General features: G+C 43.7%; 2 protein-coding genes across 2 annotated transcripts in view; both read right to left on the bottom strand.

The window, feature by feature from the left end:
- The window catches only part of LOC116520472 (sulfotransferase 1A1-like), a 32,528-nt gene extending 11,805 nt beyond the window's left edge, over positions 1-20,723 (bottom strand). Inside the window, exon 1 of the mRNA XM_032234694.1 lies at positions 20,654-20,723. The gene's annotated coding sequence lies outside the window, so the exon portion shown is untranslated. The remainder of the gene's footprint in view (positions 1-20,653) is intronic.
- On the bottom strand, positions 186-20,736 carry LOC116520471 (sulfotransferase 1A1-like). Its single transcript, XM_032234690.1, has 9 exons — positions 20,654-20,736; positions 19,900-20,052; positions 10,834-10,959; positions 7,314-7,411; positions 7,031-7,157; positions 6,099-6,193; positions 5,058-5,238; positions 809-940; positions 186-656 (listed from the first exon to the last, which is right to left on the bottom strand). The coding sequence occupies exons 2-8, from the start codon at positions 20,045-20,047 to the stop codon at positions 828-830; spliced, it is 888 nt and encodes a 295-aa protein (XP_032090581.1). The 5' UTR covers positions 20,048-20,052; positions 20,654-20,736; the 3' UTR covers positions 186-656; positions 809-827.

The following is a 20,736-nucleotide window of genomic DNA, read 5'->3' as shown; positions in this document are numbered from 1 at the left end:
TTTTGGTTTCAGATAGGGAAAAAACAGAAATATAAAGCAGGAAGGCATGTTCAAGGTTATATGTTTCTTAAACATGATCAGATTTCATGAAGATGAAAATAGATTATAATTAAAAGCTTAAGTCGTAAGTCACATAATATTTATTTACTAAAATTCTATAAGACCAAAAGAAAATGAGTCACGTGACAGTTTCAGATGAGACTTTTATTCTGCAGTTGTTTACCTGGAACACAATTCCCATATAAAATCTGAATAATTTTGCAAGTGATCTATCAAGAAACTAAAGATGAAGTACGGTAGTGACATTTCAAGGAAGGAAGGAAGGAAGGAAGGAAGGAAGGAAGGAAGGAAGGAAGGAAGGAAGGAAGGAAGGAAGGAACAAGCTACATCCCTTTCACAAATGTAAAAACTAGAAATAAAAGAATTTAAACATCTGAATTTTTGCATCACAAGGAAAGAGGTCAATGATTAAAGAGGAGCAATATCATAAATAAAAATGCAGTTTGGAGTTCATTTTTGTTCTTGGCATGGCTTTGATATTAATTAGGTCTTTCCATCACTTGATGGGGACAGAGTGGCATCTTGTCTTGAGCTTCATCTGTATACCATCTCAGCATCTTCAACCAATTCTCACAGGTAACAAAAGCAGATCCTCACTAAAATAGAAAAGAGATTAAATAAAAATAATCTCTGTTTGGACCATGATATGCCCCAAGAAGTATATGCAGTATGCTGACATGCTCAGAACACATAGAAAGTATCTATAGAACATGTTGGGTTATTTTAATGTGAGTGAAAGAATACATACCCAAGTAGGAAAAGAACATTCATATTTCTGTTCGAAACTTCAGCGTACTTCCTTTCATTTGCATCTTGTAATTCTCATCGAAACGCTCATTTTGTGCAACTGTGAATTGGTTCTTCCAGTCACCAGCAACTCCTAATTTGAAGGGAAAATAATAGCCAATATTAGTTTCCTTGATGTTCTCTGAGCCTGGTGGTTGCTGGCAGACATTTCATTACCCAAATAGATAATGTTCTAAATGTCATTATTTTGCAAGAGAAGTCAATGATTTGTAGCTCAGGGTTGAACTATGGAGTCTTTTGTGTTCTCTGAGCCTGGTTGCTTACAGACATTATATTACGCAGTTAGGTATCATATATTTTCTATTGCAACAGAACTACACTCAAAACTGGGTAAGGTAAAGTTGAATCCCAGTATGGGATCCATACATAGCAAAGCATTTGTTGGACCTCAAAAACATTAAATAACTCAGATTTCACTGAACGTATTGCCCAAATCTCTTGAAATGTTGGTAGCTTCCCATGAGCTTTAGGATGTTTTGTAGGTTTGCATGAGATTATTGGTGAATTCTTGAGAGATAGTTGCAGATCGCTATCTATATTTAAAGTATGTACAAAACCTGGGGTGGGTGGGTTATGATTATATGATGACACATATCAACAGGAAAAGTTATAATTTTGAAATACCAGTGTATTTAATCATTGCCTAAAACTTGTAACATATGATAGCTGGCTGGGGAATTCTGGGAGTTGAAGTCAGGACAACTTCAAGTTGTCAAGGTTGAGAAACACTGTGTTAAATGAATCTGGCTTCCGCACATTGACTTTGCTTGTCAGAAAGTCACAGTAGGTGATCATGCACACAGCAACCATCATAAATGTGTCAATTGCCAAGGGTCTGAATATTGATCACATGATCATGAGGATGCTTCAATGGTCATAAGTGTAAAAAACTGTCGTCTTATTTTTCAGTGCTATTGTTGTAACTTTGAATGATCATTAAATGAACTATTGTAACTTGAGCACTACCTATATGCTCCCTACTTTCCAGGGATGTCGTGGGGACTATTGTAGGAGTAACATAAGCTCTTTTTGTTGAGAGGCTTCAAGACAGAAAGCGCCTAAAATTACTTTTCAAGGAACATGATGTGCTTGTGTCCCGTCCCCCCCCCCCCCGAATTTACTTTCTCTAGAGAGAAACATTTAGGGGGGAAAAGGGCAGAGATAAATGGAAGACTAGTTTGAGTTTGAGTTTCATTTTATTTATATGCCGCCCTATTCCCTGCGGGACTCAGGGCGGCGCATAAACCCAAGAAGGGAAAGGGGAACACAAAAACACAAATACAAGTCAGAAGGCCTGGAGAGAGGTGAGGGTCCGAATCTCTGCGGGGAGTTCGTTCCAAGGGGCCGGAGCTGCCACAGAGAAGGCCCTCCACCGGGTAGTAGCCAGATGACATTGGTTGGTGGACGGAACCCGGAGGAGGCCTGCCCTGTGTGATCTAATGGGTTTTTGGGAGGTAATTGGCAGCAGGCGGTCTCTCAAGTACCCAGGTCCAATACCATGAAGGGCTTTATAAGTGACGACTAGCACCTTGAAGCGTATCCGGAGACCAATCAGTAACCAGTGCAGCTCGCGGAGGATAGGTGTAACGTGGGTGTACCGAGGTGCACCCACGATCGCTCGCGCGGCTGCATTCTGGACGAGCTGAAGTCTCCGAATGCTCTTCAAGGGCTGCCCCATGGAGAGCGCATTGCAGAAGACTAATGTATAACATACTGCACATTTGGAAAAATAGGGAAGCAAGCACGAGACATCTATCAGCCTTACAAGGTAGATCAGATAGAAATATAACTCGATCACCTAATTCAACTTTCTTGTAAAGCTTCATTATAAGAGTCTTGCAAGTCTGAAAGTACAATTCTTCTTTTATCTCATTTACAGCCTGAGAAACTAGTGAGGCTCCCTTCTAAGTCTCCTTCTCCTCCCACTTTCCAACTGCAGGCTATGCTGTCTCTAATTTGACCAATTCCTAGGCATTATCTCTTTGCCCCTGTTCTGCCCTAGGCTTCCCCAAAAAGCACGAGGCAGAGTCCTGGTCCCGACAAAACCCCTTTTATTAAACGAATGTGAATTCCTCTCATTCACATTCAGCAAGGCCTGGCAAACAGTCTTTCAAAGGAGTAATTATGGCTACAGACCTTATCAATCTTGGAAAGCTGCCATGTAATATTTTCCAAATGAGGTGCTGTGCAAGGAAAGACTGGGCGTAGAGTCTCTGAGATTCACAGACAGATTTTCACACTCCTGAAACAAATCTAACGACTGAACGAACAATTTTTTTCCTGCAAAAGCCCACTCCCATTTCGCTCCTCTTTTATTTCCTATGGGAGGGGCCAATCACCTTCCACCTGTGACTTTCCTCCCAAGTTTACCCTGATTTCTGAGTTGTTCTTTTCTTCTGGCAGCTCTGCGCATGCGCACACTGGGAACAGGCTCAAGCTCTTCCTTTGCCTCACTGTTGTCTAGGTCCATAGGCACCTGATCATTGCCAGACACCCTCGGCCCTGTCTCTGCCGGCAATGCAGAGCCCTCGTCAAAGCCTTCCCCAGCCTCCAGGAGTGGCCCATACTCCCCCCCCCCCCAACCTCCTCACTGTTCAACTCTGCTGCTAGGTCCTCTGGCCGCTGTCGGGCTACAACAGCCCCATTGCCCAAGATCTAACCCACATACCATTACACAATCTCAGTTTCTCAAATCATATTTTCTTCATGTGGATTAGGCTTGTCAGACTACAAGATCTAGCCTGCCTGTTTCCTACTTGAGGTTTCTAATAAAAGCAGTGAAATCCCCAGGACAAAGATCAAAAATAATAAGAGACATTTAATTCCTCACAGAATATAAAACAACCTAGTTGGAAGGGTCCTTGGACCAACCTCTTGCTTGAGCAGGAGATCCTATATCATTTCGGACAAATGGCTGTCGAGTCTCTTTTTAAAAGCCTCCAGTGATGGAGCATCCACAAGTTCTGAAGGCAAGTCGTTCCATTGGTTGTTTGCTCTTACCATTAGGAAATTTATCTTTAGTTCTAAGTTGCTTGTCTCCTTGGTTAGTTTCCATCAATTGTTTCTTGTCTTGCATTCTGGTGCTTTGGAGAATAATTTGACCCCCTTGTCTTTATAGGAGCCCCTCAAATACTGGCACACTGGTGTCATGTCTTCCCTAGTCCTTCTTTTCCCTAAACTAGACATGACCAATTCCAGCAACTGTTCTGCAACTGTTCTAACCTCCAGCCCCCTAATCATCTCTCTGCAAACTTCCTAGAGTCTTAACAGGGTTTTTTAGATGTTCAGGTCAAGGGCCCAGGTATAACCTTCTCTGATAATGACACATGTTAGTCTTTCCCAAGTCATTGCATTGCGTTATCAATCATGGTCATTCTTTCTAGAAAGTCTTGGAATGGAAATCCATACATGTATAAGTACTGAGCTTGGTAGCACATGTACCATCACAAAGAACAGTCTATTTGCTTACAACAATATTATTACATTCCCATGGTACAATTATTGTACCATGGGAATGTAATATCTATCTGAGACAGAAAACGTCTATCTCATATTCTCTCAAGTTGTTCAAGATCATATTAGGAGCAGAAAGCTTGACTTGAAATTCCATAATTCCTGACCAGCAGAGCTAGTACAGGTAGTCCTCAACTTACAACTACAATGTATGTTACGAGCCAAAAATTTATTTTGCTACGTGAGACATTTGTTAAGTGAGCCTTATCCCATTTTATAACCTTCCTTGCCAGAGGAACTGCAGGTGTTAAGTTAATCCCACAATTGTTCAACGGCTTCCCCATTGACTTTGCTTGCCAGATGGTAGGCAAAGGTAATCACATGACCCTGGGACATGGCAACCATCATAAATATGAGTCAATTGACAATCATCTGAATTTTGGTCCCATGACCAAGGGGGTGCTGCAAAGGTTGTAAGTGTGAAAAATGGTCATTAGTGATTCTGTTGTTCAGTGCTACTGTAACTTCGAACAGCAACTAAATGAGCTATTGTAAACTAAATAACACTAAATGAGTTATTGTAAAAGACTACCTGTAATCTTGATGGCTGGGAAACCTAACACATTTGGAGCATGTCAATTTCGATAAGGTAGCACTATTATTTTACCCTTTTATGCATGTTATAAATATAACTCATATTCCATCCAGCCGCAGTTTGGCTAATTTGATAGGCTCACCTTTCCTCATGAAAGGAGAGATGGTGTGATCCATAATAGAAGTGGGAATGCTTTTGTAATTAGCCATTTGATTCTGACTCATCTCTTTGAAGGAGGTGTGGTGTGAAATCTTCTTGACTAAGTTTTCATCAACTGGCCTCTCTAGGAATTCCATTACCTTTCGAATCTCCCGTTCTGGATCCTGTATGCAAAGCAATAATCAAGTAGTGAAAGTCAGGAATTTCAGATTAGGAAGAGTTTTGATGCATGGGTATATTATGTTATATTAATTAAATTAAATTAAAATACACCATCCTTTGCAATTTGACAGCTATTACCTATCTGCTGTCTAGTTATAATCTAGTAGAGAGTGTTTCTTATTTCCTTATAATGCTTTGCAGTTAGACACATGTGCATGCAATTTTTAATCATGACTTTCCATTATGAGCCAATATTGTTGACTCAGCCTTCCAGCCTTCTGAGGTGGGTCTCCTGAGGAGACGATTAGCATGGAGGAAGTGAGACGAGAGATGGGAGTAATCATCTTGTATTCAGCTTTGGGATGGCTCTGATTTAGATAAAGTAGATCTATTGAAATTAGTGAAGTAAGCCATGGCTCTTAGTTTCTGTGGATCTATTCTTAGTCATGTCTAAATGTAAATCAACTTTCAGGCATATCTTTCTATAGATGTACTTACGAAAAGGACCTGAGCAATGTCTCGCTGGACAGCTACAAAATAAAATAAGTATGTGGAAATAAAAGAAAACAAGCTTGAATGGATGACAATAATTTTGCATTCTTTGTCCCCTATTTGTAGGTTTTCAGGAGCATCTAATTAAAATCAGAATGCTAGAGTAAGGGATCTATTTGAGGAACTGGGAATTTTTGGCCCTGGAGATACTATAGAAGTCCCATCTCAGTCTGCCCTATGGGCCATTCCTAAGACTTGTAGAACAGGAGATAGGTATGCCCCATACCTAAATCTTAATGTGGGAAAAAGAAGTGAAAATTAGAGTAGTAGATAATAAGAAGGTTAATAAAAGAAGCAGAAAGAATCTTGCCTCTTTCATGTCTTCATAAAAGAGGTAGAGAATCCTGTATTTCTTTGTGAGGTCCCACCAACCTTTGACGTGATCATACCAGGATCCAAAAGACACTGAGGAGAGAAATAGAATGCTTGTGAACGATGGGAATTTTAGTGTAACAACATGGAGAAACCTACAGTTTCCATATTACTTATTTTGGTTCAGACACCAGAAGTATGAAACGGGACTAGAAGCTTTAGTAGAAATTGATAGTCAAATTAAAGAACCATATACCATATTTTGAAGTATAAGACGCACCTTTTTCCCCTCAAAAAAGAGGCTGAAAATCTGGGTGCATCTTATACACTGAAGACAGCATTTTTTGCTGCCCGAAACCCCACCCCTTCATCAAAATTTCCGTGCATAGCTTGTAGGAGGCTTTTAGAGCACTCCTGGGGCTGGGGAGGCCAGAAATGAGCAAAAAATGCCCAATTTTGCCCTCCCAGCTCCCAGGAGCACTCTATAAGTTTCCTAATGGTCTTCTGTTTGACAAAAATTGGGCCCGTTTTCACGAAAAATTGTCCATTTTTTGCTCGTTTTTGGCCCCCTGACCTCCCAGGAATACTCGACAAGCCTCCTAAGGGTTATTTATGTCCTTTAAAAAAAAAAAAAGTGGGCCCGTTTTGGTGAAAAACGGGCCATTTTCAGGAAGTTTGCAGAGTGCAAAAACATATCTGCTCATTCACAGAAAGGGTAACAACAAGAAGGTCCTGATCTGACCTTCTGATTCACAGAATTTCTGTGAAACATCTCACTACTTTCAAGAACTTCTACAAGGCTTCCCCCAAAATGTCACCTATTTGCTTTGTTAGCTACAGGTAACAGGATCAGTATTATATTTTGAAGTTACCATATAAAGGAGGGTTAATATCAAGCTCAGTGCTTGGAAGGGTTTATTATCCACTTACTATTTCCATCCATAAAATTCTCCAGATATTCCTCCCATGTTCCAGGATCTGGGTGCACTTTTGCCATTTGGTAGAAGTAATAGTATGAGACAGCCACATCTTTGGCATTTCTAGCCACATAGATAACCTGTTCGGTGACAAACAAGAATGTTAATTAAGCTGATAATGCATTTCAATACTGAGGACATGGTGTGTAATTATTTGCAGAGGATCCTTACCCAATATGTTCTTGCATTCAATTGACTAGTTTTTCATGTATTAACGGTCCATATTTTTTTCTTACCTTGCAGTTCTTTTCCAAGAAGGTTTTGGGGAGCATTTGGACAGGAAGGTGGGTTTTAATTATACATGGACGGGGTGCTTCCTTGAGCAGTTCAATGCCTGGAAGAGGATAAAGAATAATTGAAGAGGCTTCTTCCATACTCCCACCCGTGCATTATGGAGACCTGATTGGGCCATGAGGGGGGTGTTCCCCTTAGTGAATTATGCCCACCAGGCTTCCAGGCGTTTCACCAGCCGAGGGCCCAGGGCAGGGGCAGGAGGGTGGCAGTGGTTATTAGGGAAAGTTTTGGACCTCAGGAGGTCACTGTGCCTCAGATAGGTGGATGTGAGTCCCTTTTTGTGAATTGGGGCCTTGGAGTTCAGGTGGGCCTTTTTGTTATGTACCTGTCTACCTGCTACGTTTCATCGGCCCTGCCGGAGCTGCTGGATGTGTTAGCTGGATTGGCGGTCGATTTCCCCAAGTTTATGATCCTGGGGGATTTCAATCTGCCTTCCATTGGCGAGACATCCGAGTCAGCTCAGGAGTTCATGGCTTCCATGACAGCTATGGACCTAACTCAGTTAATTCAAGACTCCACCCATAATGGGGGACACACGCTCGACCTGATTTTTGTCTCTGGGCAGTGGATAAATCATCTAGACTTAGGGGATATTTCTATCCAACCCTTGTCATGGTTGGATCATTTCCTCATCAGGCTTGACTTCCATACTGCTACCCCTCACTGCAGGGAGGCGGAACCGACTAGATGGTTCCACCCCAGGCGCTTGATGGATCCTGAAAGGTTCATGATGGACCTTGGGACTTTTCCTGAATCCCTTACCCACAACTCGACCGAAGCTCTAGTGGAAGCCTGGGATAGGACGGCCACTGGGGCTTTGGATCGTGTTGTGCCTTTGCGGCCTCTGACCCGGTGTCAATCCCGGGTAGCTCCCTGGTTTACCGAGGAGCTCCGGGAGATGAAATGCCGGAAAAGACGCCTAGAGAGTGGTTGGAGGGCCAGACAGTCTGAATCTGATCGAACACTAGTAAGAATTCATATTAAATCCTACTTAGTGGCGATAAAAGTGGCAAAACGGCAACATTTTTCCACTCTTATCATGTCTGCAGATAACTGCCCAGCCACCCTGTTTAGGGTGACCCGCTCCTTACTTAACCAAGGAACTGGGAAAGACCCCTTGCACGGTAGGGTCTGAAGAATTTGTTCAGTATCTGCAGGATAAAATTGCTCAGATCCGGACAGGCTTGGACTCTGACTGGGTAGATTCGGGCGAGTCGACGGGGATGAATCTTGTGGAGACCATCTGGGATGAGTTTGACCCTGTGACCCCCGAGGACATGGACAGGATTATGGGGAGACTCAGTGCTGCCACTTGTGTGCTGGACCCGTGTCCCTCTTGGTTAGTCTCGGCTTCCCGGGAGGTGACACGAGGCTGGCTCCAGGCGATTACCAACGCTTTGTTGAGAGAGGGGTTCTTTCCCACCACCTTGAAGGAGGCGGTGGTGAGGCACCTCCTTAAGAAGCCTTTCCTGGACCCAGCTTCTTTAGCCAACTATCGTCTGGTCTCCAACCTTCACTTTGTAGCAAAGGTTGTCGAGGGTGCGGTAGCACGTCAGCTTCCCCAGTACCTGGATGAAGCTGTCTACCTGGATCCGTTTCAGTTGGGTTTCAGACCCAGGGACAGCACGGAGACAGCATTGGTCACATTGGTCGATGATCTCTGGCGGGCCGGGACAGGGGCTGCTCCTCTGTCCTGGTCCTATTAGACCTCTCAGCGGCTTTCGATACCATCGACCATGGTATCCTACTGCAACGACTCAGGGGGTTGGGAGTGGGGGGGGGCACCGTTTTACAGTGGTTCTCCTCCTACCTCTCAGATTGGTCACAGTTTGTGTTGACTGGAGGGCAGGGATCGACCCCAAGGCACGTCACTTGTGGGGTGCCCCAGGGGTCGGTTCTCTCACTCCTCCTGTTCAACATATATATGAAACCACTGATACTGAACTTTTCATCTCTACCCCAAACCACCCAAACGATGCCCTCGACATGATGTCCCGATGCCTGGAGGCTGTGCGGATCTGGAGGGGAGGAACAGGCTCAAGCTCAATCCCTTCAAGACTGAATGGCTGTGGTTTCCGTCATTCTGATTTGTGCATCTTGTTCCATCTTTGATGATAGGGGAAGAAATTTTAGCCCCCTCAGAGAGGGCCCCCAATCTGGGCGTCCTCCTGGATACGTGGCTTAGTTTAGAGGAACACCTGACGGTCATGATCAGGGGGGGCTTTTACCAGGTTTGCCTGGTACATCAGTTGCCCCCCTTCCTGGATCGGGATGCTTTGTGCACAGTCACTCATCCCCTCATCCTTTCTCGCCTGGACTACTGTAATGCTCTCTACATGGGGCTGCCTTGAAGAGCACCCGGAGGCTTCAACTGGTCCAGAACGCGGCTTTGCGGGTTATCATGGGGGCACCTAGGTGCTCCCATGTTACACCCCTTTTAGGTGGCCTGCACTGGTTGCCGGTTGTCTTCCGGGTGCGATTCAAGATACTAATTATGACCTTTAAAGCTCTCCATGGCTTAGGCCCAGGATACCTGCGAGACCACCTACTGCCACCGGTAGCCTCCCACCGTCCAGTGCGATCCCACAGAGTTGGCCTCCTCAGGGTGCTGTCGGCCAGACAGTGTCAGCTAGCGACCCCCAGGGGGAGAGCCTTCTCTGTGGGAGCACCTTCCCTCTGGAATGAGCTGCCCTGAGAGCTTCGTATAATCCCCGACCTCCGGTCGTTCTAATGCGCCATAAAAAGTTGGCTTTTCCAGCAAGCCAGCCTGGCCTGAACAAAACAAAATAAATTATTGATTAATGTTAATTTTAATTGAATTTCTTTTTTAAATGTTGTTGTTAATCTAAATTGGGGTTTTTTTTTTTTGGATATTCTAATTAATTTTTTAAAACTTTTGTAATATGTGGTTTTTTTTTTAATGTTGTACGCCGCCCTGAGTCCTTGGGAGAAGGGCAGCATATAAATCCAATAAACCTAAACCTAAACCTAAACCTTCTCCCTCCATTAGTCTATCCACACCACATGCATTCTGGATGAATTTGCTTGCAGATATCTCAACTAGCACTAGGAAAAGTATGAAGATGTCTGCAGGTAGATCTACTATATTATTTGCATCCTCTCCCCTCTTCACAGTTGCCATTTCTATTCCATTGTCAAGTGTGAAAGACTAGGACCACACATGAGCTTCCAACTGAACTGATTTATTACTCATGCCTATGCACAGGTATCTACTCAACTAACAGCATTAGATTGGCGGTAGATGAAGGTCAACAGAATTTAAGAAGGGTTAGATTTAGTCCATTTGTGGCTATGCAGAGATTTTAGGCTGATACCTCTATTGAGTCTGCCCCCAGGTTCTGCCACTCCTTCTCCCACATTCATCTCATAGACTAGTCTTTCTCCTCAATCCCTCTGCTCCCAAATTGCTGTCTAGAGGGGAAGACACCTCTGCTGTTTTACCTGTAGGGACATCAGGTGCAGCAAATTCCAGGAAAGGGACTCGCATATAGATGGGTTGAATTCTGCATTTTTCCACACTGCCTTCTTTGTAGATCATGTCTACAATCTCACTGACCCAAGTAGTACCTAAAAGAGCACAAAAAGGTTGGACATGCTGAACCAAAATCATATTACAAGAAGAAAAACAGGTTATTGCCTCAAACAAAACATGATGCCTGTTATAGCTACTACAAGTACACAATGGCTGTAGAAAGTCTACATGCCCCTTTTAAAATGCCAGGTTTTTTGAGATGTAAAAAAAGTCAGACCAAGTTAAATCACTTCAGAATTTTTCCACCTTTACATGTAAGCTGTACAATTCAATTGAAAAACAAACTGAAATCTTTCAGGGAGAAAAAAAATTAAAAAACAAAAAAACCTAGAATAATGTGACAGCATAAGTGTTCAAACCCTCCTATGAGTAGGGAAGTGGCTGTGTTTAGAACTAATCAATCATATTCAAACTATGTCAGATAGTAGTCAGTACACATGTGCTATCAATTAAAGCACCTCTGATCAAGCCCATATGAACTTCAAATGTTGCAGTGGTTTCCCCTCACCCCTAATATTTACTCAGATACCTCTTACAGCAAAAGCCACGATCTGCAAAGAGATTATAAAGCATTAAAGGCAGTGGTGGGATTCACTTACTTTCCCTATTTTTTTTCAATTGAATTATATAGCTAATGCAGGGAGTCTTTAATTTACAACCATTCATTTAGTGACCTTTCAAAGGTACAACAAGCACTGAAAAAAATGACTTATGACTCTGTTTCACAATTAAAACCATTGCAGCATCTCCATGGTTGTGTTATCAAAATTCAGTTTGCTTGGCAACTGGCATGTATTTATGATACGGTAGTTGCAGTGTCCTGGGGGGTGGGGTGTCATAAGATCACCTTTTCCTACTTTCGGACCAGCACAGTCAATGGGACAGCCAGATTCATTTGACAACCATATTACTAACTTAACAACTGCAGTGATTCATTGGACAACGGAGGCAAGAAATATCATAAAATGGAGCGAACTCACTTAGCAATAGCAATAGCAGTTAGACTTATATACCGCTTCATAGGGCTTTCAGCCCTCTCTAAGCGGTTTACAGAGTCAGCATATTGTCCCCAACAACAATCCGGGTCCTCATTTTACCCACCTCGGAAGGATGGAAGGCTGAGTCAACCCTGAGCCGGTGAGATTTGAACAGCCGAACTGCTGAACTGCAGTCAGCTGAAGTAGCCTGCAGTGCTGCATTTAACCACTGTGCCACCTCGGCTCTTGACACCGTCTTAACACTCTCACTTAACAACTGTCTTGCTTAACAATGGAAATTTTGGGCTCCATTATGCTCATTAGTTGAGGACTACCTGTATGTTATGTTAAAGGTAGAAACACTTATGAATTGATTTATACTGGTTTAGCTTTTTATATCTTAAAACATGGCATTTTAACAAGGGTGTGCAGGCTTTCTATATATACTTTATTTTCTGAAGGTGTTTTCCCACTCAACACTTCATTCTTGAACTGCCGTAAATTATATTGGAGTGGAATTGTCTGCTCTAAGTGCCAATCAGGATTGGCAGGATATCCCTATCCATCTAAGATGGCACCTAAAATGCTTTTCTGATTCTGCCCTTTGGTGATCCACCAGACTTCACTGTTACAAGTGGAGAAGCAAAACAATTTTTTTACTATCATAGGTTAACTTGGCTCCCTTCCTATAAATCTACTACAGATGCAAAACAAAAGCAGTGGAGGGCGATACAGATTGGGCACCAGGCAGAGAAAACTTCATGCTGATTCAGTTTTCTTCCAAGTCAAGGATGGCAGATAGCAGTTCAGATAAACAGAAATAAAAGAGTTTATTATTGGCAGGCCTAAGCATAAAGATAATCCAGTGAAATCCAATCATGTCCAAACCTGTAATTGCTTACAGAATCTTGCCAAACTAAAATAATAACCTTCTAACCTACTACATCTATCCTGAAAATTTATAGTGTGTGGCTATCCATGAGTATGAGCTGTGGTGGTGCAGTGGTTAGAATGCAGTACTGCAGGCTACTGCTGCTGCCTGCTGGCTGCCTGCAATTTAGCAGTTGAAATCTCACCATGCTCACGGTTGACTCAGCCTTCCATCCTTCCGAGGTGGGTAAAATGAGGACCCAGATGTTGGGGCAATATGCTGACTCTGTAAGCTCTGAGAGAGGGCTGTAAACAGGGGTAGTAGTCTACTGTTTTGGACCGGGTGAACTGGTAGCTCCAACGATCAGCTGGGAGTGGTTCGCTCCAATGATCAAGTGGGCTCGCCCACCCGACCCTACGCTTTACTGACCTATTGTCATCACCTGTGTCGCTTACTTGCTATCGGCTGCCATAGAAACGGGGGGGGGGACATGGTATTTGGGATGGGAATAAATGGTACTGGAGGTGATATGGTAAAGGGAGTTTTCTTCTCACCATCTTTTGCACATGCTGATGCCGGGTGTTTGGACCTGGTCAGGACCAACCATCATGCATACCAACATAATGATGCTGTCTGGAGAGGCAACCCACATGACACCTTAGAGAGTTGCAGATTGGGCACTGGGGTGGGGGTCATTGGGGGGAGGGTGTTGAGAAATTGTTTGATATGTACTTGTTTGCGCCTTTCTGGCTCAGATCTTGCTTTACTTTCACTTCTATCTTTTCATAACCAGTAAAAGTATTTTGATTTTATGAACAGATTTAGATTTTTAGATTTTATTGGAAATTTATATGCCGCCCTTTTCCCTGAGGGGACTCAGGGCGGCTTACAACAGTGAAGGGAAGGGAGTGCAAGACAAGACTTAAAAAGAAAAGAATCGTGATTAAAAGAAAATTGATCATAAAAACACAACATTCACTCAACATTCGGGCGGGGTGAGAGTAATCCTATCCCCAGGCCTGACGGGATAGCCAGTTCTTAAGGGCTGTGCGGAAGGCCTGGACTGTGGTGAGGGTACGGATCTCCACGGGGAGGTTGTTCCATAATGTCGGAGCAGCAACTGAGAAGGCTCTCCTCCGCGTAGTCGCCAGTCGGCACTGACTGGCGGATGGAATTCGGAGGAGGCCTACTCTGTGCGATCTGATGGGACGCAGGGAGGTAATTGGCAGGAGGCGGTCTCTCAAATAGTCAGATCCACTACCATGGAGCGCTTTATAGGTGGTAAGTAAGACCTTGAAGTGCACCCGACGATCAACAGGTAGCCAGCGCAGCTCACGGAGGATTGGTGTTATATGGGCGAACCGTGGTGCGCCCATGATCACTCGCGCGGCCGCGTTCTGGACTAGCTGAAGTCGCCGGATGCTCTTCAAGGGCAGCCCCATGTAGAGCACATTGCAGTATTCCAGCCTAGAGATCACAAGGGCTCGAGTGACTGTTGTGAGAGCCTCCCGGTTCAGGTAGGGCCGCAACTGGCGCACCAGGCGAACCTGGGCAAATGCCCCCCTGGTCACAGCCGACAAGTGGTGGTCAAAACTCAGCTGTGGATCCAGGAGGACTCCCAAGTTGCGGACCCTATCTGAGGGGAATAAATTTTGCCCCCCCAGCCTGATAGGTGGAACGTTAGCCAAATTTTTGGGAGGAAAACACAACAGCCACTCGGTCTTGTCTGGGTTGAGTACCAGTTTGTTAGCTCTCATCCAGTCTTTAACAGCCTCAAGGCCCCGGTTCATCACGTCCACCGCTTCATTGAGTTGGCACGGGGCGGACAGATACAACTGAGTATCGTCCGCATACTGGTGGTATTTTATCCCGTGCCTTCGAATGATCTCGCCCAGCGGTTTCATGTATATGTTAAATAGCAGGGGGGACAGAACCGAACCCTGCGGCACCCCATAGGTTAGGGGCCTCGGGGACGATCTCTCCCTCCCCACCAACACCGACTGCGACCTGTCCGAGAGGTAGGAGGAGAACCACTGTAAAACAGTGCCGCCCACCCCCACCTCCCGCAGTCGTCGCAGAAGGATACCATGGTCGATGGTATCGAAAGCCGCTGAGAGGTCGAGGAGAACCAGGATGGACGCATAGCCTCCATCTCTGGCTCTCCAGAGATCATCGGTCAATGCGACCAAAGCGGTTTCAGTGCTGTAACCGGGCCTGAAGCCAGACTGGAAGGGGTCAAGGTAGTTAGCTTCCTCCAAGGTACACTGAAGCTGTAAGGCCACCACCTTCTCAACAACCTTCCCCAGAAAGGGGAGGTTGGAGACTGGACGATAGTTGTTAAGAACTGCTGGATCCAAGGACGGTTTCTTCAGGAGGGGCCTCACCACCGCCGCCTTAAGCGCGGTGGGGAGGTGTCCCTCCCGAAGAGAGGCGGTAACAACCGCCTGGATCCAGCCTCGTGTCACCTCTCTGCTGTTGGCAGTCAGCCAAGAGGGACACGGGTCCAGTATGCAGGTGGAGGAACTCACAGCTCGCATAGCCTTGTCCACATCCCCGGAGGCAACATCCTGAAACTCAACCCAGAGATGGTCTACCAAGTTATTCCCCTGTGTCCCGGCTGGATCTGCAGGGGTGGAGTCCAGTTCCGATCGAAACAATGGATTTAGAAGTTTTCTTTCTTGATTATTGAGGGAGGCACGCCTGACACCTATATTTTCTCAGCTGATTCACTCAGCACAGTGGATTGCCGTGCCTCAGCTATGTTACTCCCCAGGAATAACATGGAAGGTAAGTTTTCTTAAAAGTTCCTAGGCACCCTAATTCTTCAGAGGAGCCATGATGCCAAACTGGCAGGCCCTTTGGATTCCCAAACACTTAGCCCAGGGGCAGTTCTGGTGGCCTGGCATAAAGAAAGATGTGGACAGTTACGTGAAAAGCTGCACCATCTGTGCCACAATGAAGAGGCGACTGGGAACCCCCCCTCCCACCGGACTGCTGCAACCAGTAGCAGAGTCAACGAGGCTGTGGGAGAAGATCACAATGGAGTTTATAGTAGAGTTGCCGAAAAGTGGGGGAAACATGGTGATTTGGACTGTAATAGACCTGTCCTCCAAACAGGCACATTTCATACCCTGCAGCAGACTACCCTCAGCTCACAAGCTGATCAAACTGTTCCTGAAGCACATCTACCACTTGCGTTGAGAACCTTGAAGAATTATCTCAGACAGAGGGGTCCAGTTTATGGCTAAGTTCTGGAGGGAGTTCCTGTGGTCCATTGGGTCATCCCAGGGCCTTAGCTCAGTTTTTCACCTGAGCACCAATTTTGGGGCAGAGAGACTGAATGCCATGGTAGAGCAGTACCTGAGGTGCTACATGAACTGTCAGCAATCCAATTGGGCAGACCTTCTGTCTTTTGCTGAGGTTGTATATAATAATGCTGTTCACAGTAGCACAGGATTCACGCTGTTCAAAGTTGTGAGCAGCATGGACTTTGTCCCAATGCCTGAGTATCCAAGGGATCCACTTTCCTCAGTCAGCTTGACTGACTGGATGTCAATGCTGAAAGCAACCTGGGAGAATTTCAAAAAAGCACTGGCTAAAGCGGCACAAACCTATAAGAAACAGGCAGATAAACATCGAGCTCCACAACGACCATTCTTGGTGGGAGAGAAGGTTTACCTCTCCACAAAATATTTGAGGTTAAGACTCCTTAGCAAGAAACTGGGACCAAAGTTTGTGGGACCATTCCCCATAGTAAAGATCATCAACCCAGTCACAGTGCAATTGAAACTGTCTCGATTGCTGGGGATGATACACCCGGCATTTCATAGTAGCCTCTTTAAACCCATGGTCAGATCCACTCTGAGACTACTACCCTGGGAACCCCTAGGTCCTATGGTCATAGGGGGCCAAACCCATTATGAGGTGCAACGAATCCTTGATTCGAGGTGGCACAGGAGACAACTCCAGAACTTAATCAAGTGGAAGGGCTACCCCTTGTCAGAGGCATCTTGGGTAAAGAGTAGAAATATCCAGGGTGTTTTCCTTATTGAAAGATTCCATGAAAAAAATCCAAACAAGCCTGGGGGTAGGGCATAGCCTAAAACCCTATATTTGTACTCAAATTGTTTTTGCTTGCTTTTGGAAAGTGAGGGGAGCTGAGTGTCAACTCCTCACGTTGTCATGGGAGACAGGGAGGGGAAATATATTTCACGCATGCTGTTGGCTGAAGTTGGATCTCAGATTACTGCAGCCAGCTTGGGAGGAGTGCATTTTACAGGGGAATGTGATCTATGACACAGACTGAGGGGAGGGAAGTAAAGTTCGGAAGTAAATCAAACAAAGTACAGGCTTGACTGCGAACAGATCTTGCCTAATGGAGCTCCTAATAAATCACTGGTTTTGTATTAAAAACTTGACTCGATAATTATGATTCAATTAGGGCATCTTTAGGAAATCTGACAGTAGTCACATAGTCTATCACATTCAATAGACAGATATGCTTTTAGACTGCATAGTGCCCTTTCAACATTGTGTTCTGTAAAATCAATATGTATTGGATCATTGTAATCATTGTAATTGTTCGCAATATGACTGGGAAATATTGGGTATGTGTTGTTGCTGTTTACAAAGACTGAGCCAAAGAAGGTGTTAAAGAGATTGGCTTTAATGGTTTCATCATTATAATCTTTATCATTTGGCCCTTTTAGGGGTGAGATGGATCTCAAGTCTTTAAGTTTGTTGTTCATAAAATTATAGGAGGCACGGGTAGATTTTGTACACAGAAGGTTTTCCTCTTGTTTGATGTGATAATTGGTGCATTCAGTCTTTATATGTTGGCATAAGTTTTTGTAGCAGCTTTTAAACTTATGTAGTTAGTTTTATTTTTTCACCAAAGAATATTTTTTCTGGATTGTAGCTTTCTTATGGTTATTGATAATTTGTTTTTTTCTGGTTTTGGAGGTTATTAGTGGTATGTAAAGTTTAATGATTCTTTTAATTTTGTGCAAGAAAATGTTGTAAGGGTCATCAGCAGTATTATAGCCGGTGAATAGAATTTGTCAATCAGGAGATGAGAGTTCATTGTCTATGAGATCATAATTGGCTTTTTAAAAAGTTATAACTGGAAATCCCATCATTATAATGATTTTTGTGAGGATGTATGTCGAGACAAAAACCAATCATGCTGTGGTTGCTGTTGGAAAAGAGTTCATTTATTTGTAGTCCATAAATTGAGTTTGAACTGTTGCAGAAGATAAGATCAAGGCAGTTGTCGAGTCTAGTGTTGTTAGTTACTAGTTGATCAAGTCACAGATTAGTTACAGCATTGTACAGGGTTGCATGTATGGGTTCAGTTGTAAAAGAGATAATATTCAGATTGCATCATCTTAAATAATGAGAAAATTTATTTCCTCATTCCATTTCCAGTTTAAATAAACTAGACTATTGTGTTAAGAATTGGCTGTTCTGCCTTGCATCTGTCCCCGATGCAACTAGAATAACCTTAGCTGCTTGTTCTCCCAAATTTTGGCCTGAGCAGAAGAAATGTCCAAAACCTAAGATTTTGTTTAAGATGAAGAAGAGGTGACACTGATCAGAGTGGGGAAATGTTCTTCTAATGCATTTCCTGAGTTGTAAAGAAAGTGACCCATATAAATGATAACTATGGCAGGATGGTATTTGCAAAATGGAAAACATTGTTTTCAGTGAGGAATTGAGGTCAGGGAAGAGAACAGGAGGCTGGTTCATCTGTCTAGCACAGGAGTCCCCAACTTTTATGGGTTGGTGTCCCCGCAAGGAGGGGGGAAGAGGGGGACTGGCCTATGCAAGTGGTGGTCATCCCACTGCTCATGCAAATTGATCTGCATGCACACACTGCCCCCCCCCCTGTCCGGTCGGGCTTCATGCATGCGTGTGCATATACACCAGCCAAAAGCTCACACAGCTCACTTCTGAACTGGCCACAGCAAGATAGTCGGTCATGGCCTGGTGCTGGGCACTCCTGGTCTAGGATTATCTGCTTTTCTGAGCAGTCATGAGCAAAGCAGCTCTGCTCCTACTCGAAGTGGGATTTTTATGTCCCATGTACAGGAAAGAAACTTAGAAGGGAAGGTGGACAAGCAGGCAGTGGAAATGCATACTAAACACTCTGTTCTCCCTCATATGCACCACTTGAAAGGGCAGCCTCTAGAAGCTAACAACAGCATATCAAATTAAACATTCCACCCGGTTTTCTTATCAAATGAGAGTTCTGCTAATAAATATTTGGAATTTATCCAGAATTGTCCTGCTGTGAATTCTTGCCTGCAAATTCGTGCCGATTATGTCTCTTTTTCACATGTATGCTTAGGCCACATATTATCCAAAATATGTATTTTAACTAACAGATGAAATTGCCTCCATTATAAATCACAAAATAGTTCTATTTTATATTAAATAGTTCTATTTTATATTAAATTGCATATCAGCTATGCTGAATGCACTTAGATCTGATTAACAGTTAAAAGGCCAAGCCGATTTCAAGAATTAAAAGAAAAAACATTAACCTGAAAATCAGACTCTAGTCTATGCATATTTGCAGATGAGGCTTTCAATGTGAAATCTAATTGTTCCATTTCTGAACTTTCACCAAGAATGTGCTTCTTTGGCCAGTCTCTTTTTTTATCTCAATATTCTTCGTGTCACTTGTCTTTGCAAAGTAAAACTAGGAAAGACAGAAAGTTGGAATAGCATCCATTTACAGTGCAGTTCCAAATCTTTTCAAGCAACATTGATATTCCTTCTTGTAAAATCTAATCCTTAGCAAACCTTAATAGTATACTATAATTTAGAAACAAAATAGAATATGTTTTTGCAAAAAAGAAAATTAGTAGGAAGAAAAATGTCTTTGTGATGTAAAACTAAGGACTATAAATCATTGGGATGCAGATCCGATGTAATTCAGGCATATATAGTCACCCTCTCAAAGAAAAAGTTTGCTTTGGAAACTTCCAGGCAAAAAGCTGCCTGGAATTTATTGTCTACTTTGATAGAACAAAGAAAAAGTAGAGAATTGGAAATTATCCACACATGAATGACCAGCACTTCTATACTCTGTTTAAGAAAATGAAGTCAAACACATCACTCACCAGACTTAGGGTATGTAGAGATCAGTAAATCATCAGGATGTGCTTGGAATTTTTCCACTTCATCGTAGATTTCTGCAAAATACTTTATCATGGGGATCCCCTTAACAGAGATCAACGGAAGGCGGACTTTGTCTTGTTCTGGCTTCATTTTGGCTGAAGAGGAGAATGGCATTCTGAGGAAATGCAACTCTTTTCATCCAGAGTTAAGAGATTTGCAACCCAATCCAACAGCTATCCTGTATTCAGAGCCTCGTGAGAATGGCAGCTGATAGAAGCACTCCCAAATGTTTCAGAACATCTGACATATAGAGATAGCCCTGTCACCCTGGACACAGGATTGACAAGTCAACTGGAGTAGGCAGATAGTAAGGAAGGCATAGAGAAGGAATAGAGAAGGAATAGGGGGAAAAAAGAAAGCATTCCTCTAACCTTGTTATCCAAATATGCTATATTTTCAAATGTTTGCCTAAGAAGCTGCTAGTGTGGCGTCTATTTACTGTTGATGGAGTCATGGGAAGTGTGAAAAAAAAAGTTCAAGGGATCATCAAACCAGTTTTACTCTTGTCCCTCCATTTAAAGAAAACAGCAGTTTGTACCCGCAGATATTAGGGAAGAGGGGGGCTATTAAGACAGCCCCTTCACAAAGAACCCACAAGTTATGGTTGAAAACTTTTGTTTTACATGACCCACATTCTTCCTTTCTTTTGCAGTGTGCAGCCAAGCAGGAAGAGTCTCAGCCGCCTGGAATATTTACCTTGGCTTGGATGGAGCTGGCTGGTCTCCTGATGTGCTTTGTCTCGGGAACTGGAGCAGAGGCGGATAAGTAGAACAGCAGAA

Source organism: Thamnophis elegans, chromosome Z, assembly GCF_009769535.1.
Source record: "Thamnophis elegans isolate rThaEle1 chromosome Z, rThaEle1.pri, whole genome shotgun sequence".
NCBI classification, from domain to species: Eukaryota; Metazoa; Chordata; class Lepidosauria; order Squamata; family Colubridae; genus Thamnophis; species Thamnophis elegans.
Note: the sequence above shows the minus strand (reverse complement) of the source record. Positions and strands in the feature narration are given on the sequence as shown.

Excerpts from the sequence above, each read along its gene's own strand:
- LOC116520471 (XM_032234690.1), bottom strand. The coding sequence starts at position 20,047 with ATGAAGCCAGAACAAGACAAAGTCCGCCTTCCGTTGATCTCTGTTAAG. Across the intron at positions 7,412-10,833 it reads TGCACCTGATGTCCCTACAG|GCATTGAACTGCTCAAGGAA; the intron begins GTAAAACAGCAG and ends ATCCTCTTCCAG. Across the intron at positions 941-5,057 it reads CTCTCCTTTCATGAGGAAAG|GAGTTGCTGGTGACTGGAAG; the intron begins GTGAGCCTATCA and ends CCTTCAAATTAG.